Here is a 14272-nt window from a genome sequence, read left to right as displayed (position 1 = left end):
AATTCCACTTTCTCTTTCTCCCTGATCCACCTCCTCTTCTCTTCTTCTTCTTCGTCCTCTCAGGGTTCCATTATTAGCAGCCCCCGGCCTCACCAGCAGCGCCCCCTGCCTGCTGGAGGTCTTTCCTACAGCCCCATGATGGTCCCTTCCTCTCCAGCAGCTTACCGGCCACACCGCCCTACTCAGAGCCCCGGTACAGGGGTGGGGGGTGGGCCGGGGCTCTGTCACAACCAGGGGGGGGTTACGCCCTCTCCACTCGTGAGCGGGGGAGGGGTTGGGGGAGGCGGCGGGATGCCGGTCGGACCGACTGGCAACGCTCGTCAGGGGAATTTCTTCGGCAGTCGGAGAGGGAAAGTTCCTGGTCCCCTGACGATGACATCCCCTCCTCCGCAGGGTCCTCCGAGTCCCCTGATGATATCATCACCCCCCCACTACCCCGCCCCCGCGCCGCCCATCGCCCACCCATCCTCCCCTTCCCCATGCCCCTCCCCATCGCCCAACCTCGGTCAGTCGGACTCGGGAGGAGTTGGAGGGGGAGGCGGTACGGGAGGGGGGCCGTCCAAGCTGCAGGCATTGCACGCCCAGTACTGCCACGGCAACAGTGGAGGAGGAGGAGTCAGTGTTACTGGGCACCAGCAGCAGCAGACTCCGCCCCCGCCGTACCACCACCACCATCGCTACCACGTGCAGAGTATGCCCCAGCACCACGCCCTTTCGCACAGGTTCTCGGCCCCGCGGAGGCAAGGTCCGCCCGGCTGCGCTCCCTCTCATACCCCGCATCAGAGGATGCAGCATGGCGCCGTCCATCACCCACGCTACAACATGGCGTCAGGCTTCATCACGCCTCCCCCGCTGTCCCCACACTCCCCCGTCACTCCTACTACCCCGCACGGACTCTTCCACTCGCACCCAGCGGCGGCAAGGCCGGGTGGAGGTGGCAAGCTCCCGCTGACCATCTCGCACTCCCAGCCCCACCCGCACGCTCACTTACACTCTCACAACCACGCCGTGCACACACACTCCCCGCTCAGCCCCTCCCCCTCCGCCTCCGCCTCCACCCACTTCATCTTCTCCACCCCGCCGCCTCAGACACCATCCGCACGGCTGGTCAGCCAGACGCCGCAGCAACCGTACAGTCCCCAGTACCCTCCCCTCTCCTCTATCCCACCTCCCCCTCCACACTCCCCATTACCACCGCCTTCGTCCGGCCCGCTCTCCCTGCACCCAGGGGCGGGAGGAGGTCAAGGGGGCGGTCCCAAATCCAAACCTGTCAGCCGGATCAGCACAGTCGTGTGAGGAAGCAGAAGACGAGGGCGGTGGTCCGCTACCCTGCGGCGAGTCAGCGGGGGGCACTGGTGGTGAGAGGAGGCAGGAGGGGGAGCCGGAGAGGAGGGGGGGCGGTGCAGGTGTATCAACATGGCCGCCTGGTGAGGAGGAGAGCGCTGAGAGCGGGGAAGAGAAAACTACTCAGCCTGTGCTACTTTCACATCCACTTCCCCCGAAAGTGACGGACTCCCACGGGGACGGATTTGTGGAGCGATTTCCTCCCTGCCCGACGGAACAACCAGCACGGCTGAGCAACACCCCCGCATCGTTGAAATCCCCCCACCTTCCTCCATTGCGCCCTCCAGAGGCGGCCTCGGGAGAACATGTTTGTAGTTCTTCATCGCTGGAGGACGTTTTCGTGTCATGTCGTGAGAATCGTGAGTTTCTGTGGTGGACTATCGGTTTTGGGACCAGACGTGAAGGAACAGTGCCTGAGAATTTAAAACAAGGGTTTAGCGCTTGATGCTAACACTTTGTACAGTGTTGTTGGACAGGACAGTTTGGGTTTTTTAAGAATGCAACGAGTCCTTTTGATCCAAAAATCCCACGAGTGTTGCACCACTTTGTTTTCCGCACAAACAGCACTTGTACCATTGTTTGCTTGTCGACATATTACAAGCCATGAGGCGTTACTGAGGAGCGGGAGTGGTTAGCATTGATATGGTGCAGTCTCTGTGTCTTAGACAGGCTTGCATGACCTGTGCAATAGCTAATGAGTGTCGGTGTGTCTATGGTTAAACTCCTATATGCAGGGGGAGGGATGTGATGTAACTTTAAGCCCCTAATCCAGCATTTATTTGACCATACGAAGTGCTTTAGTTACTTTCTACACGGACAATAAACTTTTGTAAACTCAGAATAAGCCATCACAACAACAAAAACTACAGGTGTCTTTTTATCTTTATGTTTTTGCAAAAATGACTGAAAAGCCTTTGTTTTTGTGGATTACAGGGTTACAACTAGGGGGCGCTACATCGGACTCTAAAACGGGCATGTTTGACGTATTAAACTGTAATTCTCCCAGTAATTTATTCCTCTAGATTGGGATTATTTATTTATTTACTCGCCAACTAAATGATAGCGTATCTTTGTGTATTTGATGCCTCGTACTGTATTTGAGCCCTTTTGTTGCCAGAGAGGGAGATTAAGCTGAAAGGTGCCAAACAGGGTGCATTCTGGGAGACTGAGTCCCAAGATACATTCAAGAAATCCTTCTCTACAGATATATCTCTGGAGATGTGAGCTGATGTGGGTGGGAAGTTAAACAGACCAAAAAAACTCTGAACATTTGTCTCCACCAAGGTTAAACAGATAATAAACTTCAGGTTGTTTTAACTCAACATCCAGGACGTACAATCATATTTAAACATCTAAAATCAAGTCTATTAAACATGTTCAGTATTTAAAATCAGATTTGTTGGATAGTTTCTACAAAGAAATTGAGATTATCATCTTGTTCATCTTTAGGGCCTGTGTCCATTAACAGCATTTCTGAATTATTTGCACAAGATTTCTGTTTTTGACGCATGGCAAAGCAACAACACATAAGTTTGCAAAGAGAAAATCAAACAGGACAGGAAGTCAGGCACTGAAACCACAAGTCCAGATGACTTTCAAAATAAAACAAATGACGGTATCTAGCTTGACTGCAACAATAAATGGCCAAAATGAGCAGAGCCAGACCAGGAGTCTTAGGTCTTGGAACGTTGGTCTTGTGACTACCGTTACAACTAAAAATTATTTTCATAATTGATTAATCTGATGATGAACTTTCCAATTAATGAATTAATCATCCAATTGGACAGTTGATCATCGCATTAATCAATTAATCAGAACATTGATTAATCGATTAATCTGCTGATTAATCAATTAATCAATGAATAACACAAACACTTTTTTTCATTCCACTATATTTGAAATCTTGTAACGAAAGTGTAAAAAGCACTTATAGCAATTACCTGTCGAATGGCTCTAATCTCCCGATTAATCAGAAAATTAATCATCAGATTAACCGATTAATCGAATAATTCATCGATTATTTTTTTGATAAATAGCACATACTTTTTTTCTTTAATTATTCAAAAACTTGTTTCTCGCAATTTTTTTTGTTAACAATGTAAAAAGCACTAACAGCAGGTTATTGTACAGATGGCTCTTATGTTCAGGATATTATCTACTTCTGCGTGTCTATGGATAACAGTATGAGCCGTAGTGCTCCCACCACTTCCTGTAGCGAATTGTGAACTTCACAGATGAGTTTTTAGCAGCCAGTATCTGATTTTACCGCTTAGGAAAATAATAATACGGCATCTCTTGCTGTGCTTTGGTACAAATCTGTCACGAGTTTGGCGTTAGAGAAGCTTTAGAATACCACAACACTCATCAATGTCACTCCTTTCTTACTGACCAATCAAAATCTAGAGGAGGCTGAGCTTTGAATTTGGACTTCATGATCAGTGTCAGTTGAAGAGAAACTAACCAGACTTGTTTGGCGTAGCCTCCAGGTCCAGAGCTGCTGTCAGCATCAGGGATTTAGAGTTTTGGGTGCAGTCAGTGGACACAGGCCCTTGCGCGGAAAGACTTTGTCAAACCAGGACAGTAACAGTGATACTGCTTCATTTTAAGACTTTAGAATATTAAACTTCCCACCCACTCCAGTTTAAACTTCTGATTTCTTGAAAACCAAGCTTTCATATCTGGTGGTTGCTAAAGTGGAGTATTGGTGCCTTCAGAGAGCGGAGGGATGGAAAAAATGAAAAGAAAAATGATGGTTTGAGTAACGTTGAAGAAAAACTACCTTTGAATTTAAGGACGATTCCTGATCCAAATCAGTGTTTGAGTCATTGATTGTATTCATTCTGATTAACAAATATATGAAGCCATTTTGACCTTTTTTAAACCCAGCTGAAGGACTGAGCCCTTCGTCTTCATCTTCATCCAACAAAGACACAAAAGAAGCAGAAACTGGACCTAAGCACGTGCATCTTGAAGGACTAACTAACGGGACTGTCACAGAAAAAATCCTCGGACACATTCGTCACGTTATTTTTGCACTGACCCTGACTGTACCGTGTTTTTCTCGTGTCCTCCCACGCTCGCAGGAAGTCAGGGCGGGACGCAGAAAGTTCCTCAACCTCTCGTACCAGCCATTTGTACTTTTTTCACTCTCAGCGCTGGTTGCTTTCCCGTCACGGCCGCTGGTTGGTTCAGCCTCACACACACACGTTCACCAGCGCCACCTGGTGGACACCCGGAAAGTTCCTCTGATGATCTGAATGCAAACATTTCTGACACATTTCTAGGTTCCCTTTGATTACGTGAATGCGCCGACTGTAGATATTAACTGTACAGTGTGTCTATTTTCAACGGGGCCAACAGCATCGATCTGTAACTACGGTTCACGACTGCTTGAATTAACTCATGTACGCTCTAAAAACCAAAAGTTGATCAGGGTTCTTCAGGATTTTTTTTTAGCACCTTTGGGCTCCCGTCTGGAAAACAAAACAATAAAAACCCCCTCAGTGTTTTTTGTAGAAGCCCTTTGTGTTTTGTGGAAACGCCGTCACAGCTGATGGCGGGTTGACGGAGTTCCTCAGGGAACCATCTCGGGTCCCCTTTTGTTTTCAATCTGAAGAACCCTTTGACTTTTTAGAGTGTGCTTCTGATATTACTATCAATATTGTTGTGTGACAAGCTTCTACTAACATAACGTACTCCTTGGGCTGTTTTGTATTTTTAGCATTTTTCTTTTTGTTATGTGCTTACGACTGTGAGATGATTTCTTTCCTTTGCTTTCTGATTTGGGCGTCGTTCGGAGGCACTCAAACCCTTTTGATTTTTGATATGTTTACAACAAAACCAAGATTTTTCTGTGACTAACATACGACTAATGTGTTCTGATATTTTTAAATCTAACTGTGAAAACTACTTTCAGTCACTCCCTGCAGGCTTGCGCAATCACACAAACACCCCTGCACACTCTGAGTCAGCACGAAGCCTCTCGCCAAACGCTTCAGCTACAAACCAACCTTTGGAAACATGTTGAGCTGCTAGTTATACTGGTTACACAGTCACACTGAGTCACACTGAGTCAAAGTCCCACTGAACCACTGACTAAACTAACTAGGAACAGATCAACAACGTGTCGAGGAGCTCTGGATCAAACCTACCTCGTAAGGGATTACACGACATTTCACCCAGTTCCACTGCGTGCCTGAGCTTCATCAAGCACATCCTCAGTAAAGCTCCCATTTTTAAAACCCCGAAATGTTTCTTTAGCATGAACACAACCACAAACTGTAGCTACTGAACATCACTGCAAACTGTTTGCTGAGAAATCCTCCTTCAGGCTCTGGTTTCAGTCTGATTTCTGCAGACATGACGATTCCCCAGCAGATTGTCAGTTTTCATCAAACGCATCAAAAATTTGACCTTTTTGCAAAAAAAAAAAACAGAATGTAGGCAAGTGTTAGTACGGTGGTGTAGTGCATTAAATCCTGTTTTTACAAGATAATTATCTCGTAAAAACAGGATTTTTTGAGGTAACAGAAGCAACGTTTAGCTCTATTCATTCAAACAAGCTAGCATTATTTAAGCACTAAATTCAAACTTTGGCTAAATAAAAAAATTTTGGTTAGTCTGTGTCGAGATCCTGTCGAGTTCTGACTGTTACAGAGCAACTGCTGTTTGGAGTTAAGAGTGACCGCGCTAACCGCTAACTGCTAGCTGCTAGCTAATTGTTGGCTGAGGGTCGCCAGTTAACAGGGTCACACTTTACACTAAAACACCGAAGTTAAGGGAGTTGTTTAACATCCTTCAAATTGTTGTTATTTAGGTAATAAGTGTGTTTCTGGTGGTTACACCCTCAAGCTTTTCACTTATTTTTGTTTTTATGAGATCGTATAATCAAAATATAAATAATTTCCCATTTTTACAAGATAGTTATCTCGTAAAAACAGGATTTTTTTCTTTTTCTTTAATTTTTTAAGGGACTGCAATAGGCCACGACATGTTTGTATTAGAAAAAAATATATTACAGGACTTAATGTGAGCCACATTGACTGGTCAGGTCCAGAAAATGTCTTTTTTTTTTAAGCTATTCAAAGACTAAAATGACGCCAAATTTTTTATAAAGAGAAAAAAAATCTGCAAATGGGGAAAGATCTCTTTAACAAGCAACTTAGATTATGTCTAGAACGACATTTTTTTTTCCTAAAAAATAGACAAACATTTGCTTAGATTCCAGTTTCAGCAGTTTTTTTAAATTAAGGAACTAGGCCACAAACAGGGAGAGATGGACACAAAGAAATGATCCTCTTTCCAATTTTCATGTTTAATGTCATTTTAGATGGATGAACAACTCTTACTTAAAGTGAATTCTTGAACATTTAATACTTTTCGCAACAGTTTATTTTTTGCTCTTATTGGGACAAAACTGACAAAATGCTGCTTCTGCTTTTGAAATTTTAAGTTGCAGTTCCTCAAGTTTCCACTTGAGGCTGTCTGCTAAATTTAAAATCCAGCTTTGCAGCAGAAATATGCACCTTACAGCATGCATGTAAAAAAAAGCGTCTTTTAATACCTTAACGGACTGTATGATGAGTTACTGGTTTTAGAGAGGCTGAGATTAGACTTAAAATTCCCAAATCAAGGCCGTTAGTGGTTTACAAAGACCTCCACCACCTCTTTGCCTGTTGGCTGACCTGAAAACTCAGAGGATTAGCATCTATTATGCTGCAGCTGCACTCATTAGGCTCCAAAACTTCGCCTCAGAAACGATTGGGTGATGTCACCAAGTCTACATGCATGTTTTATGCAACCATTCGGAACACCCCCTGCTGGCCTTTAAAGGAAATGCAGGTTATGCAGTTGTGTTGATCTTAAAACCAAGATGCTTCATTTTTCAGTCGACAAAATAATCCTAAAAGCATCTCTTTTTCTTCTTCTGGTGTTTGCTTGTTTTTTTAACTGAAGAGTTGATTTGCTGTCGCCACCCTCAGCCCTCTCATGGGTTATTTGTCTGCTGCAGGATGCAAACTGCGAGTCCATCATCAGTGAAACAAACTGAAACTAAAGCCTGCGTGGAGGACAGGAGCTCTGCGTGGTGCAGAGGTGACGTTCAGTATCTACAGTTTGAGAACATGCAAAATAAAAACCCAGGTGTGGTTTTTTATTTGTGTTTTTCTGCCCGGGTCTGCTCTCCACTATCGGTTTGCATGTGGTATTTATTACAGTATCTGCACTGAATGATCTGTATTATAGACATGAATGTACATAACCATCGTTATATGAAAATAACAAAGCGAGTACTCACTTTGCTCCGCGGCGAGCAGTTTGTCTTTGACCGACTTCACACCAGGAGCAGAAGATCTGATCTTTAACCCTCGCAGAAAAAGATCTGATCACATTTTTAACCGCTCACCACATCAGATCCGGTTCAGATGAGGTCAAAGGTCAGATCCTGCTGCTCCTGTGTGCAGCTGGTCTGTGTTGTGTGTATCTATGCGAGGGCGTCGGACCGCCGTGAGTACCGACACCATGGACCGTTTTATGGAGAAAAACATTTCTTGTTTATAATGTAGAGCAAAGAGAGACTGCAATAGTCCTTGTAAAATTGTATCAGTGTCAAATACGTGTCAACAGAGACAACATTATTTTAAAAATTATGTATGGAAAATTTTAGCTGTGTATATAAATATATATTACTTGTACTTTGTTTTTGAAATTGCAGAGATGGAAAAGTGGAAATATTTATTGCTCTAAAGATATAAAAAATCTGTTCATGTTGATGGAAACTCGTGTCATGTTTTGTTTTGGGGGGTTACGCATCTTTTACACACACACTTCACCCGCTCTGCTCAGTCAGAAGAAAACTTATTCACTTTTTTTAAAGTTTAGATATCAGATTAATTTCTCCATCATGAGAAAGCAACTTCTGTTTGTGGTGTGTTGGCTTTGCAAAGGGATAAAAACAGCTCATGTATAATTTGAAAAATCAAATTTGCTTTAAAATAACTTTACTGAGAGGTTGTTTTTTTTAAGATAAACATCAGTTGTGTTTCAGAATATGACATCTTTGAATCTGCTTGGAGCAGGAGCACCTCGGTGGAACTTAGTGGTTTTATCAACTCTGGCGCCCCCCTGAGGACAAACAAGAAATGTGTGTTTATAATGTAACAAACCATTCTAGCTTTATTTTGAAATTCTAACCTGAAAGTTTAAAAAGGTTAATTCTGTTTCACACCAACTTCCACTTAAAACTTTGACACTAACGTGCCAAAAAACAACACATTTTCTCGTTATTTAATTATTATAGCACTAAACATTTTAAAAATTAAGACTGGATAGACATTAATATGTTTTTGTACTCTCTTGTCTTAATTTTTTAGACAATTTATATTAAAGGGACATGACATCCATGAGATATATTAGCTTTATATGCAGTTATAGATTTTATAAATAAAGAATGGGCTAATGTAAATTATATATGCAACAATAATTCAAGAAGAATGTTTTCTACTGTTTGGCCAGGCCAATTCCATTCTTTTGTTACTGTTTTACATTTATAGGAACAATTCACATTATTAAACAATTCTGTAAATATACCAGAGTTCACCAAAATGCTGGTTTCCTTCTGTAGTTTTGGAAAATCAGTGATTTCAACCACTTAAAAAAACTGCTTTCATTTACCTTGAGTGTAAAATTAGATCAATTTAAACTAAAACTACGTTTTTATATAATCAAAGTTTTTTTTTCTTGACTGAATTATGTCCTAACCATAGACTGTATATTGATATTTTTTACAGTCTATGGTTCTAACGTGATGATGTTTTATTTTTATTTTTTTATTTCTATTTTTTTGGAGTGGCAACAAAACGCTTCCATATTAAAAAAATACCTGTGCTTACGTAGACAGAATAAATAAAATAAAGTAAAAAATTAAAACATAAACGAATAAGAGACTTCGGTTCATTGTTTTATCTTATTTTGGAATCTATGACGAGTTTCCGCTTCAACCGGAAATATTACTTCTGCTTTTTTTAACCGTCAAACGTGCCAGTTAACGTCGCGTTTCCACAAAGTTGCTAAATGTGGTAAGTTACGTTTGATTTAAACATATATTTTCATTTACCCTAAGTAACGTTTGGTTTCCTGTTTTCCCCGGAAGGTGTCAGATTGTCTGTTAGAGAAACGGGTCATAAAAAATGGTGTTTTAACGGTTAAAGAGTGAAACGGTTTGTCGGTGTTACGGTTCAAAGTGTGACCCCGTCACCTGTGACTTCCAGCTGAACGGGTCTGAGGTCAGCGGATGAGAAATGGAACGGACAGTCACCAGCTAACTGGGTCACTCATTAAACCGTAACACCAGTTAGCCTCTGTGGCTAATTTACTCATCTGGAGAACAGGTGCTCGCGCTAACATGAACCCGTCGTTGTTAAATTAAAACTCGTTTATTTATTGTTGGTTTAATTTTCTACCTTAGCGTAATATTTAAGGTTTTTACAGAGCTGTGGATGGACTGTGTTTAGGTTAGCTGTTAGCATCTCCTCAGGCCTCCTGCTGTGCCACAGCTTTAAGACTGCACTGAAATCTTATTTAAAGCTCCATAAAATATAAAAGTCGTTAAAATTATCTGTATTATTATTTACTTGTTAGCTCAAAATTAAATCTGTTGTAATGTTTTAATAATTTAATCGATTTTTGTACTGTGTACTCATCTTTTTGTTATAAAAAATATTGTTTATATTTTTATTAAGCTAATTACTTCATCTCTTCAAACCTTGTTTAAATTTTAGAGTAGAATCTTATTGTCTTCTGCAGATTTATTTTTTTAGTATTTTATTGTCACATTTATTTATTTTAATTTAGTTGTATTAGTTTCTTGGCACGAGTTGTTGCACCTTACTAACCTTCAGTGTTTCCCTATAAATATCCTCTGATACTGTTTCTTCAGTTTGTCAGTTTCTGGTCACTTAATTTGATTTCCTATCATAACTATTATTGCCATTGCTATGTACAGCATTTAGAGTTACTTTTGTAAAATTTACAATTTTTTTAATAACATAAAATTTGACTTTCTTCATGTTTCTCTGTTCCTGTGTCTTTATCTTTTTCCAGCTAAAGCTAAATTTCTGTCTATTCTGTTTACACTTTGCTAAATTTAGATGTTAACTTACATCATTTACTTAACTTTAACAACCTTACTTTAACGTTACTTAAATCAGGGAATAATTATTATAATTATATATTTGTTAATCTATTGTTTTAGATGCCCTTCACTGAGTTAGTGTCTGTACTTCCTCCCTCAGAGCGTCTTCCTGTCTGAGCCACGAACAGAGAGCGATGGCCGGTCCAGAGCTCCTGCTGGACTCCAGCATCCGACTATGGGTCGTCCTCCCCATCGTCTTCATCACCTTCTTTGTGGGGATCATCCGTCACTACGTCACCCAGCTGCTGCAGAGCGACAAGAAGGTGGACCTGGAGCAGGTTTCTGACAGGTGAGCGCCAGCTGTGTAAAGTCCTCACTGATTGGTCGGCTGGTACTACACACTGTGATGTCACTGACCTGAGGCTGTGTGTGTGTGTTCAGTCAGGTGCTCCTTCGCAGCCGCATCCTCAGAGAGAACGGGAAGTACATTCCTCGACAGGTAAACACTGATTATGTTCAGAACGCCGTGACGAAGAACAGGAAGGATTGAGGGCGAGGGGTGAAAGTCTTTAAACTGTCGTGTGTCGACATGTCGGTGTTTGGTCTACTTTCAGTCTTTTGCGATGAGGAAACATTACTTCAACAACGCAGAGACCGGCTTCTTCAAAAAGGTGAAGAGGAAGGTGATCCCCAAGAACCCCATGACAGGTACGTGTGTCTGTGACCTCACACACACCAAAGGGAAACACACTGTAACTTTGAGGTTCAGAAGATATTAGGATCATCTCATTGTCCAATCAGAGACACAGCTCAGCTCATGTGACTGACAGCTGACCAATAGCTGTTAGAGAGGAAGCTCAAAGCCCGCCTCAAATCCAACATGGCCTCCACTGTGAAATTTTAAGTTTAGTTTTGACACAGCTTTCCCAATCCTACTTTTATTTTGGATGCTGAAATTATTTTACTTTGCTCATAGGAACAAAATGATTTGACAGAACCCAAAGTGACGTGGTCTTTGTTTCAGACACCAGCATGCTGACGGACATGATGAAGGGAAACCTGACCAACGTCCTGCCCATGATCCTGATCGGTGGGTGGATCAACTGGGCCTTCTCTGGATTCGTCATCAGTGAGTGTTTCAGTCTTTACGTCATCATCTGGTCTCTGTGGGATCCCTCTGCTCTGAAAACCTGGTTCAGATTCTCTGTTTGTTTTGCAGCGAAGGTCCCGTTCCCCCTGACTCTGAGGTTTAAGCCCATGCTGCAGAGAGGGATCGACCTGCTGTCCCTGGACGCCTCCTGGTGAGAAACTCCACCACATGTCACCAGACGGACATTCAGACACGTCCAACACGCTCTGACGTTCTTGGTGTCGTGTGTTTTCAGGGTGAGCTCGGCGTCCTGGTATTTCCTGAACGTGTTTGGGCTGCGGAGCATGTACAGCCTCATCCTGGGACAGGACAACGGTGAGTGACTCCAGAAAAGCTTCGTGTTGGTCTGATGTCATCCATCAGGAGATCAGGAGTTATTTCCCTGATCCATTCTGTTTCTGTCTCAGCCGCTGACCAATCACGGCTCATGCAGGACCAGATGACAGGAGCCGCCATGGCGATGCCTCCAGACCCCAACAAGGCGTTTAAGGTGAGCGTGAAGGACAAACTCGTTCCACGTTAAAACTCTTCTTTCAGGGTTTTCCGTTAGCAGACGGTCCCCCACGCCCAGACTCACCCCCCTCCTGTGTGTTTCAGAGTGAGTGGGAGGCGCTGGAGATCGTGGAGCACAAGTGGGCCCTGGAGAACGTGGAGGAGGAGCTGATGTCCAGAGACCTGAACTTTGGGACCCTCTTCAGACAGGACCTCAAACCCACCATGTTCTAAAACCTGGAGAGCCTGAGAGCTGTGGAGCGTCTGTGAGAGGTTCAGGACCTGGATCAGAGACTCCTGGAGCAGAGATTTCTCAAACTGCAGGATTAGAAAAAGGAAACCTGTACTCTCTGTCTGCCTTTAAATGTTTGTAAATGTTGTGTCAGTGTCCGGCTCTTTGTGTGTTCAGTGCTTCAGGATCCAGAACCTTCTCAGATGTCCCTCAGCTCCAGGTGGTCTCAGTAAAACCAGCAGATTCTGCACCAGGTTCTGGTGCCGCAGGAGACGGGTCGTCTCAGGACGACGTGTCTGGATGCAGGAATGAGGCGTTCAGGCGCCTGTGGCAGCAGGCAGCCGGACGTTGGACTCTGTTTTATTTCCCACGCTGACGCTCCGGTCGTGTCTGCTCAGCGTGAACGTGAGAACCAATAAAAAGTGCCATGACGACAAACGCCATCCTCCGTGTTTGACTGCAGCACTTCATCACAACGATCATCAAACACTGCTCAGATTATTTTATTACAACCTGGAAAAGTTATTCACATCAGGTAAAAAAAATCAAAGTTTTTATAACTATCTCTACATAAAGAAACAACGTGCTGTAATGATGTAAATAAACTGAAAGTAAACTGTAGGAAAACAAAATTACCAGGCTAATGTTTGCCTCTCTGTGACAAAAACGCCAAGCTCCAGTCTGAGTTTTATTCAGACCAAAACTTTCAGACCTAAAAAATAAAAGCAACATGCTGAAGTATGACATTAATTTTTACAAACAATGCGTGCTACAGTGTGATGTTTTCAGGTTTTTTTGTTTATACATACAAAAAACAATATATGGTATAAATAGTAAAAGAAAGTCAAACTACAGCACATTCATGTATAATTTTTTCAAAAGTCAGCATGTTGTTTTTTGCCTTAGTGAACTTTATACTAAGGGAAGTTGTTTTTTTGTTGAAGTGCACGTCAAGTCATGGCTTGTCATTTTTTGTAAAGGTAATCATTCTACCAAAGCATGTAATTTTTTTTTTAAAAAAAGGTCATAGTCATACTAAAGGATGTCCCTTTTTTTCTAAATATCAAAAATATAAATGTCTTTTTTTTCCCAAGTAAGTCATACTATAGCATGTCTTTATTAAAATAAAAAATTCAACTGAAGCATTTTAAAATTCTTGAAAAAGTTAGTCAAACTATAACATCTTTTTGTTTGTAAAAAAAGAAAAATGATAATAATAAATTATTACATGCTATACTATGACTTACATGGGAAAAAATGACATGCCTAAGTTTGCCAGATATTTAGAAAAAAATGCCATCCTATAGTATGACTATGACTTTTATAAAAATCACATGCTAATGTAATTTTACAAAAAATGACAAGCCATGACTTTAACAAAAAAAAAACGTCCTATAGTACAAACTTTACTAAGGCAAGAAATGACATGCTGACTTTTTTTTTTAATTATACATTAACATGCTTTAGTTTGACTTTTACTATTTATTCCATAAATTGTCTTTTGTATTACAGTACTTTATTTTTTTAATTATCATGCCATAGTTTAACCTTTACTTTCAGAAAAAAACGACATCCTATAGCATGACTTACTTTAAAAGACAAATACACTAATGTATGACTTTTAATTATGATCAAAAAACAATGTTTATGTATGAATTACTCTTAAAAAATGACATGACCTACTTAAAAATGCTGTTATAGTATGATTTAAAACATAAAAATAACACACTAAAGTCTGAATAAAACTACTGTTTTTATCAACAGGGTCTGATGCTCATAAAGAGAAAAAAATCCCTGTGATGTAAATATATTTGTTTACTTTTGCAGATCATCCTCTAGAGCTACTACAGCAGATATCATCGACATACTTTAATTTATTCACTAATGTGGTGTGAAAAAACACTCAGGTGCTCGTGACGTTAAT

At 41.7% G+C, this 14272-nt stretch overlaps 2 protein-coding genes across 7 annotated transcripts in view; both read left to right on the top strand.

Annotated features, from left to right (window-relative positions):
* LOC141798930 (IQ motif and SEC7 domain-containing protein 1-like) overlaps nucleotides 1–7431 on the top strand; it is a 194098-nt gene extending 186667 nt beyond the window's left edge. For all 6 annotated transcript variants that reach the window (XM_074680885.1, XM_074680883.1, XM_074680884.1 and 3 more), the window contains one exon: nucleotides 64–7431. In XM_074680885.1, the coding sequence (XP_074536986.1) occupies nucleotides 64–1296 (1233 nt within the window). In that variant the 3' untranslated portion in view covers nucleotides 1297–7431. The remainder of the gene's footprint in view (nucleotides 1–63) is intronic.
* A 1898-nt stretch (nucleotides 7432–9329) lies between these two features.
* LOC141799438 (ER membrane protein complex subunit 3) lies at nucleotides 9330–13047 on the top strand. Its single transcript, XM_074681683.1, has 9 exons — nucleotides 9330–9419; nucleotides 10635–10823; nucleotides 10916–10973; nucleotides 11089–11182; nucleotides 11499–11603; nucleotides 11694–11775; nucleotides 11860–11939; nucleotides 12032–12114; nucleotides 12222–13047. The coding sequence occupies exons 2-9, from the start codon at nucleotides 10669–10671 to the stop codon at nucleotides 12348–12350; spliced, it is 786 nt and encodes a 261-aa protein (XP_074537784.1). The 5' UTR covers nucleotides 9330–9419; nucleotides 10635–10668; the 3' UTR covers nucleotides 12351–13047.
* The last annotated feature ends 1225 nt before the right edge of the window (nucleotides 13048–14272 follow it).

This window comes from Halichoeres trimaculatus, unplaced genomic scaffold, assembly GCF_033239565.1.
Source record: "Halichoeres trimaculatus isolate MK-OKI-2021-1 unplaced genomic scaffold, fHalTri1.1 fHalTri1_scaffold_11, whole genome shotgun sequence".
Taxonomy (NCBI): domain Eukaryota; kingdom Metazoa; phylum Chordata; class Actinopteri; order Labriformes; family Labridae; genus Halichoeres; species Halichoeres trimaculatus.
Note: the sequence above shows the minus strand (reverse complement) of the source record. Positions and strands in the feature narration are given on the sequence as shown.

Coding starts and splice junctions, on each gene's coding strand:
- LOC141799438 (XM_074681683.1), top strand. CDS start 10,669: ATGGCCGGTCCAGAGCTCCTGCTGGACTCCAGCATCCGACTATGGGTC. Junction 10,974..11,088: donor GGAAGTACATTCCTCGACAG/GTAAACACTGAT, acceptor GTCTACTTTCAG/TCTTTTGCGATGAGGAAACA. Junction 12,115..12,221: donor ACCCCAACAAGGCGTTTAAG/GTGAGCGTGAAG, acceptor TGTGTGTTTCAG/AGTGAGTGGGAGGCGCTGGA.